We start from the raw sequence: 8,403 nt of genomic DNA on the forward strand, positions 1-8,403 counted from the left end.
CAGACCGTCTTTTATCTTTTGGTGGCTTTGTGATTATGACAAACAGGTAGGTAACTGATTGCTATCTCCCTGTCACAGCTGGTGTAGAGTGTGCCCAGGGGGGGATTAAAGAACAGAGGCGACAGGAAAGCTATCTGTGTGAGTGGTAAACCGCTGAGGGAATTCAAGGAAGTGCAGTATTATTAATGCAGTATTATTAACACAGACCCTGGTGCCTTTAAGCTCGTACCTTCAATTGGTTTCACGACACAGACAATGTTTCATAGAAGCCATGAATTCCTTCTTAATCGCTACAGCTTTCCCCAGGTTTTCCACTGCATAGAGGGGCTGGGACAGTGAATCCGGAGTGACCCTCCTTGTATCACCATTTGTCTAATGGATCCTTTCTCACAACTAGGTGAGTCTGGAGCACATGCAGTAGCGCTTTAGTGACTAAATCAACAGATTCAGACTATGATTAAACCCACTATTCTCTGCACCTCAATTCTCACTGTTCTAACGTCAAGACAACAATACTGTATGCTATTCACAGATCTTGTGATCTACAGAGTGCTTTCTTTCTTTCTTTTTTCTTTTGTTCTGCCTTTATGTTGCTAACAGGTGTTGTAAAGTCTTTTATGTTACCTGCCCTAGGCTGCAGAATGGAATTGATGTGTTCTAGTTAAGGATTTGCACGCTGGTAATATTCAGCACATAGGAAACATTCAACACTAAAATATGCAATACTAAAATACATTTTTATCAAGTTTCATTAAGTATTACTGCACATTAAAAAGGACAAAAATTGCACTTGCTTCAAAACCTGCCCCTATGTTTTTCACATCTCTCCAAAAACATGTTTTTTAACAGAAAGTAACCCATCTAGATAGAGATCCTCACAATATTGTATCTGACACATTTAATATAACAAAGACTCCAGCACTGACAATGAAAAAAAATAATAATAATGAAACAGTTCAATATGACTCTGGGTTATATTGCAAACATTAATTTAAAAAATCTATATATTATAATAACAAGTCAAAGGAAGGGCAACAGGAGACTCTAAATACATAATTCAATTTTACCCTTGCAGTCATTTCTCTCAGTGATGCTGCTCTTATTTACAGCCTGGCCTCCTGTGGTTAAAGTTTCCTTCCTAGCATTGTGTCTGATAATTGGACTTATGTAATGTTTATTGCACATGTGGCATGTGATCTCCCACTGTTGTCTCCAGCTGTTATCGTCAGCCACTTATTACATTGATGACACATTGATTACCATTCCACTAGTTTTTGGACTGACACGCAGGTCTCCTATAGCGTTTTGAAACAAAGTAACAAGGTTTTTATTGTGTTTAGTGATGTCACTAAGGGGCTCAGTAAATCACCAGCAGGATTAATGCAGAGTTAAACAGCGAGAGTCAGATCCTGCCCCTGTTTTGATCATTAAAAGAGACCCTAACTAAGGGAACAGATTCAATAAAAAATACAGCATACATACAGATTTCCATGCGCTAGCATTCCATGACACACTTTGGCACTGTACAGTATGTATGCATTTTAAATTAAGGGATAAAGTTAAAAAAGGGCTATTCAATGCAGTGGTGTGATTTGGGGGTTTGACAGACAGATAACCCAAGCCTGAATGCAGCACTGAATTCGTTGATTGAATCTGCCCCCATAGTTGTTGACACCAATTCAAATCAATGCAAATAGAGGCTCACTTCTCTGATTACCGGTTCACAATGAGGACTGCTCACAGATTGACTGACAGGTGTTGTCAGACAGAGCTGAGCCTGTGCGTCAGATCCGTCCTAATTCACAAACTTCCAAACCATACACGGTGGTATCATTGCACAATACCTGTCAGGTTTACAAACATCTCTCCCTTATCAGATCGCTATGCATCTGCATGACAAAGAAAAACATGCCCTGAAGGATTTCCACTGAGACCTTCCTTTGGAATCAAAGGTGAACAATAACAAATAAAAAAATTAACCATATATATATATATAACCTATGTTTAAATTACCCCTCTTCTTGTTGCATGTGTCATAGCTGAAATATTAATGTTGAGGGACATAACTGGTGGGCAATATGCTAGCAATTGTGGGTATGAGTAATGAGTGTCTGCTTTTGAGATGACTATCTCTCACTATTAATAATCCCTGAAGCAGCCACTGCTGTAACCATGGCACATTAATTTCACTTGATTCATGACAATATGGATATTATAACATCAACCTGTAAATCTGTAACCTGTAACACAAAAAGCAACAACTTTTCTATGCAAATACTTATTTTGAATTTTGGGAATGGACGGATTGTCCACTTCCTGGTATATGAGAGCAGTTATTGGTAGTGATTCTTATTTTGAAATCATTTACATGCTGGTTGTCTCACAATACAAAGGACACCTGCTTATTCATTCAGTGAATTATTACTCTTATAAAAAGGTAGGCTTGTGTTCTCTGATAATTGCTGTAAGGTAATGTACAATGCAATTCCAATAATATTATTATTATTTATTTCTAAGCAGACGCCCTTATCCAGGGCGACTTACAATTGTTACAAGATATCACATTATTTTTACATACAATTACATTATTATTATTTTTTTACACATTATTTTTACATACAATTACCCATTTATACAGTTGGGTTTTACTGGAGCAATCTAGGTAAAGTACCTTGCTCAAGGGTACAGCAGCAGTGTCCCCCACCTGGGATTGAACCCACGACCCTCCGGTCAAGAGTCCAGAGCCCTAACCACTACTTCACACTGCTGCCCATAATAAGACTTTATGGTAACACTGATTCTGAAATCTATGCAGCTGCACCTGGAAATGTAACTAGATTCAGCTCTGGTTTCTCGGCTCACCTACCTTTGTATTCCCAAGTAAACATTTTGTTCCTTACAAACCAGTCAGAAACAACACCCAAATCAATTCCACCTACCTTTACTTTCTTTTCCAGCTCAGCAAAGCTGAAAAGCAAGCCTGCCTTGTTAAGTGTGTTGTCTTCACGCTGTGTCTGCTTTCATTCTGCAAGAAGTCACAAGTAAACTAAAGTTTGCAGTGACTCCACCTCCTCATGCAAACTGAAGGCTGCCCAGCCCGCACCGCCTCTCCAAGCACTTCATCAAACTGCTCCGAGGTCACTGTTATCAGAGCAGGAGAGGGGGAGTGGTGACCGCTTGCTGCCAGCGCATTGCTCACACAGAAACTGAAGAGAATACTGTGGGCTGGTTTTATAGAAGAAGAACACAAAGAAACTGGTTCTGCAGGTTTCAGGCGAAGGAGTCTTGTGTGTAATTGAATCCTTTTTCACCAAAAAAAAAATCCAAAAAGACTGACACACAGCAGTGTATTGGGATTAAACCAAAACAAAGGAAGATCTAGTGCAGGGGCACGCTGAGAGAGAAGTGTGTGGGGAAAGGTCAGGATTGTTAATTATTACAGGCTGTGCTTCCTTGACAAACAGTGTTCTGAATACCAGCAGGTGTGGCAGAGCTGCAATGGGAGAGGCAGGGTGAAACAGAGGGAGGGATTTAACTCTAGGACTGGAAATCCAGCGCCTTTTAAAATGTGGTAGTGCTGAATTTATCTTATCAGCACTTCTGAGCAGTAATGAATGTGCTTACAGACAAAAGACAGTACCTGAGGCCAAAGCATTCTGAATGGATTAAGACTGGGATTTCCTTATCTGATTCCGCTAGTTCGACATTACAGAAACATTTCCAAAATCCCAATAATCTCAATTGCTATTTGTTACGATGTTCCATATCTCATCTCATGAGAGGGTTGCAACCTAAAAACAGGGAAGTCTGAATGGAGTTGTTAAAAGTTTAAACCCTCTTTAGAAATCCTATATAATTCCTGGTTTATCTCACTTGTGCTCAATTTATGGTACTGGCATTTAGTGTCGAGTGATGGCATAAGGACTCCTTCCTCAAAACCAGGACAATCCAGGGTGAAACAGGAACAGGTGGCAACCCTATCTCATAATTCCTTGGCTGTCTAATAGACACGTTTTCTATTCACTGCATCAGTTTGTTTGAGCGACTCTCTGTAGAAAAACAAATCCGCGAGAAAGATCTGATGTAATTTCCATTCTGGCTGATTTATTTGATCAATGACAAAGCCTTCCGCTTTATATATTGGGCTGTTTGAGATGGGAACACTTTGAATGCGTTTTAAATAAAGAACATTTTTGTGAGAGCTCATTTCAACACAATCTTCCACACAACATCAATCTTCTGCTGTGCTTTACCATGATTTATACTATATATCCATATGGATCAGTGTTAATGTTTGCTTTTGTTTTTACCATACTTTTACCATTATTTTCCTATGCTTTACTACACCTTTCTGAGGTTGTACAATACAATGCTAACCCATTAAGTGCCATTTGTCCTCATTCGAGGACAGACTATTTTATAATTTTCTGGAGCATTTTTAACTGGCATCTACCTGTTATTTAAATGTTCTCTTTAACTATATTGTTGTGATAACTTACTCTAATTTTGTTAACCGTAAAAGTCAAGTCAAAATGGAATGTATCAAATTACATAAATACAGCTTGTGTTCTGATTTTTTATAGACAATTTTATTTGGTATTTAATGGGTTAACGTATTAAATGCGGCTACAGTTTACCTCCGCTAGGTCGCGCTGTTAATTTCTCCCTACTGCTAACTTCCACAGACTTTTCTTCTTGCTCGATGTAAATAAAGCTGACATCCGGGATTTGGTCGGCGGTGTGCGAATCTAGGATCTCAGGTAATAAACTGCTTGCAACAGGAGGCAGGTAATGTGGCATTGGAAATGTTAAATTTGTCAGCAACACCGCACTAAATTGCTTCGCAGCAGTATTTCGATATAATTACAAAACCTGCGTGGCCGGTTGCTACAGAATTCAAGCAATTTGTAGTTGTTTTGCTGCTGTTTTACGGATACGTAAATTATATAAATGTTAAGTTTGACAAATGTTTCTTTGTAGGCGAAATGCGACTAGTCTAATTGGACGAGGTTTTTATTGCATAGGCTGCATTTAGTGCAGTAATTAGAATCAAAACCAGGTCGACGTTTGTAAGCAGTATCGCCAGTAGTGAAGTTGCATATCCGTCATTGTTTAAATGTGTTGTTTTTCTTGTATAACTCTCGTTGTTTCATTCAGGTTGAATTATTTCATAAGACTGCCAAATTCCTTTTTTTTTTTTTATAGAAATGCTACAGGGAGGACTAAAAATATTAAAATTAAAATAGCAACACATGAGTTCTGATTCAGTGTTATGGCATTCCATACATGTAACTTGTGCTGCAACAGTTGCAGTGTTTCAGTCACGAATTCTGATCAGTTCAATCATTATAAAACATGCTGAAAGTCTATAAGAATCAGTGAAGTGGAGAATGCATATTGTTGATGTTCTCAACATAGTTGCAAAATCAGGTGAACGGCAATACGTTGTATTTTTTAATCATTCATAAAAGAAAATAGTCTAACCCATGAACTCCCATGTTTAGGTTTTACGCAATGACTCTGCAACCTGCAAACCAACCACAGCTAATCCGATCCACTCAGAAAGATGACTATTACCAGAATTGTCTTCGGAATAATGCCAATGAAGCTTTTCAGACATTAGCTGGTAAGACAAAAACATTACTATACTGTAGGTATAGTCATGGTGATTGCATTGTAAGATCCAGCACAGATGTGTGTGGTTTACAGTGCCTGATAAATTCACTGTCCATGACCATGGCACATTAAACACTATTATAGGGAACTGAAGGCAAAGGGGAACTGGCATCTTATTACTTGCATCTCTTCTTATTTTGACTTCTTAGGATCTAAAAAGTGGCTGGAATGGAGGAAAGAGATTGAGTTGCTGTCAGACCTTGCATACTACTGTTTGACAACATTTTCAGGCAAGGCAGAATTGAAAGGGTTTTGATGAGTTGTTTGAATATGTAAGTTTCCAGTATATGGTTTGTCAATGGCGTGCCTCTGAAATCACCTGGATTCTTCTTGTTTTCAGGTTTTCAAACCCTCGGGGAGGAGTACGTCAATATCCTCCAGGTTGACCCCACTAAGCGGAAAGTCCCTTCCCGTGCCAGACGTGGAGCTTTAATCTGCCTTCACGTCTTTGTGCCGTATCTCCTGGACAAGATGCTGGTCCGGCTGGAGCATGAACTCCAAGCAGAAACCGTGGGGCCCCGTGCTCCTCAAACCAGAGACTGGAATCTGACCTCGTTCTTCAGGGAAAGGGCTCAATGGGCCGTGGGGAGACTCACAGAGACACAGAGGAGGACGCTTCTTCATGGGACGTACGTTCTGAGGCAAGGAGTCACGTTTGCACACAGACTGCATGTAGCTCTCTTCTATATTAACGGAGCATTTTACCACCTTGGGAAGAGGGTATCAGGCATTAGCTATGTAAGTATATCGATTTACATACATTGTTTTTAGTACTCCATAGTTTTTAAATGTCATTCTCCAGTTATGATGCTTATTTTGGGTCTTTTTTCATTGCAAGGTCTGCCAATGCAGTTTTCAGTACTCTGCACCCAAAACTGATCTAAGCAAAGTCTGTCTGCAGTGTTATATTTGTTTTCTGTCTTCTCAGCTCCGTGTTCGAGGGTTGCCAGGAGATGACCGCGCTGTCCGTACCAGTTACAAGCTCTTGGGTGCGGTGTCGTTACTGCAGCTGGCACTGACGGTTGCGTTGCAGATCAACAACTTCAGACAGAGGCAGAGGGCCAGGCAGGAGTGGAAACAATACAGAAACCTCGCCTCTTCTGGGTATAGCCATTCTGAGATTCCCGAAGTTAAGCCTGCTGCTGAGATAAGGCAACCATTGCATTACAGTTTGAGTCAAGCTAGATATTAATACTAACATCAGAGCACAGGTTGCAAGCTGCATCTAATTAAGCACCTCATCATTGCCAGGAATAGCTTAAACTAAGCAGTGAGAGTCTTATTGCTCTCTGTGATATGGGCAGAAGAAACTATTTGGTAATGTTTTTTCTTCAAGTTCAAAATCTAATTTTCAAATATTTAATCCAGAACATGTTTTTTTTTTTTTTTTTTTAAAGGATTCTCCTTCCTCCTTTATCGCTGTTAAATCCTCTGCTGAATGATCTTCTGTTTTGCAGCAGTTCGCCTCTGGATCCCCTGGCTGCCCGAACCTCTCGCTGTGTCCTGTGTTTGGAGGAGCGACGCCACTCCACAGCCACACCCTGCGGCCACCTCTTCTGCTGGGAGTGTATTACAGAGTGGTGCAATACCAAGGTGTTTAATGCAAGTTGTGAAATGATGTGTGTAGACTTGGCTTGCTAGTGCAAGCATTGGAGCACTGCAGACAAGCCAATCCCTAATAGGACGGTTATGGTATTTTATTAAGGTAAACACTAAAAGTCAAGCAGACAAATGTTTCTAGTGCTTAGTATTTATTATTTGAAGAGGGCTCTAGATGAAACCTTTCTCTACTTGACTTTCCTTCTTATAGATTTGCGTTAGAAATCTGAGCGTTTTTAAAATTGTGAATATTATAATTTCTAAGCATTGTTCTTGGCTGGTTCCACGTAGATCGCTTATCATCCAATGGCCGATGGCCTCTAATCTAACGCTATCACTATAGTTTAAATCAGGTTAATGCAATCCACTACAAAATAATCTTAAAGCCGTTTTTTAAAAATCTCTTTTTTTTTTCCTCCCCTTCTTTTTGCAGGAAGAGTGCCCGCTGTGCAGGGAAAAATTCCAGCCCCATAGACTTGTCTATCTACGGAATTACAAATAGAAGAAAGAGAGAGGCGATGACACGGTGGCTCCTCTGTATGAGGAAGATGCCAAATACCTCTCTGCTGCCAATACAAATATTCCAAAGGTGTTAGGATTTTAAGATTGGAAGGATAATACAACCAGCTACTCTGTTATGCAGTGTTTAATCAACAGACGGTTTGCACTCACTGTCGGGTGATGGAGAGTACCCATTGCAGGAAGAATTCAAGCTGCTACCATATTCAGCTCCAAAATCACCTTGTCTTGAGTACGTGGTTTTAATTGAGATCATAATAGAGGGAAGGATACAGTAAATTGTTGTTTTAAATAATTGCTAATTTGTAAATTTTGATTTTGTAAATTGACCGCAAGCCTTGAGGTGCAAACTGGATTGAATCAATCCTTGTTATGAATTATGAAAAAAATAAATAAAACTACTTGTGCATCAATTTTGTGTTTTGCATTAATGTATTTATTGTATAAATGTATTATTTTTGTATCCTCTAAAACAAATATAACGGGGAGGTGGTGGGTACGACTGAAAGAGGAAACGTAGACAATTGTGTGATAGACTAGCTTCTGATCAAAAGAAGTTTAAGCGAGCGCACGAATGCTCGGTTGACAGCGTCTCTTGTCAATGACGTC

General features: G+C 39.6%; 2 protein-coding genes across 4 annotated transcripts in view; one reads left to right on the forward strand and one right to left on the reverse strand.

Annotated features, from left to right (window-relative positions):
* Positions 1-3,077, reverse strand: part of LOC117425631 (1-phosphatidylinositol 4,5-bisphosphate phosphodiesterase eta-2) — a 119,941-nt gene extending 116,864 nt beyond the window's left edge. The window contains exon 1 of the mRNA XM_034904428.2: positions 2,940-3,077. The gene's annotated coding sequence lies outside the window, so the exon portion shown is untranslated. The remainder of the gene's footprint in view (positions 1-2,939) is intronic.
* A 1,593-nt stretch (positions 3,078-4,670) lies between these two features.
* LOC117426096 (peroxisome biogenesis factor 10-like) lies at positions 4,671-8,207 on the forward strand. Of its 3 annotated transcripts, none has more exons than XM_059002231.1 (7): positions 4,671-4,760; positions 5,505-5,626; positions 5,826-5,906; positions 6,017-6,414; positions 6,605-6,780; positions 7,134-7,269; positions 7,709-8,207. In XM_059002231.1, the coding sequence occupies exons 2-7, from the start codon at positions 5,515-5,517 to the stop codon at positions 7,775-7,777; spliced, it is 972 nt and encodes a 323-aa protein (XP_058858214.1). In that variant the 5' UTR covers positions 4,671-4,760; positions 5,505-5,514; the 3' UTR covers positions 7,778-8,207. The 3 variants fall into 3 exon arrangements, with proteins under 3 accessions (XP_058858214.1, XP_058858215.1, XP_058858213.1); XM_059002232.1 differs by having other exon boundaries at positions 4,708-4,788; positions 7,137-7,269; XM_059002230.1 differs by having other exon boundaries at positions 4,709-4,788.
* Positions 8,208-8,403: the final 196 nt, after the last annotated feature.

The sequence above is a fragment of the Acipenser ruthenus genome, chromosome 27, assembly GCF_902713425.1.
Source record: "Acipenser ruthenus chromosome 27, fAciRut3.2 maternal haplotype, whole genome shotgun sequence".
In the NCBI taxonomy this organism is placed as follows: Eukaryota; Metazoa; Chordata; class Actinopteri; order Acipenseriformes; family Acipenseridae; genus Acipenser; species Acipenser ruthenus.

Coding starts and splice junctions, on each gene's coding strand:
- LOC117426096 (XM_059002231.1), top strand. CDS start 5,515: ATGACTCTGCAACCTGCAAACCAACCACAGCTAATCCGATCCACTCAG. Junction 6,781..7,133: donor AGAAACCTCGCCTCTTCTGG/GTATAGCCATTC, acceptor TCTGTTTTGCAG/CAGTTCGCCTCTGGATCCCC. Junction 7,270..7,708: donor CAGAGTGGTGCAATACCAAG/GTGTTTAATGCA, acceptor TTCTTTTTGCAG/GAAGAGTGCCCGCTGTGCAG.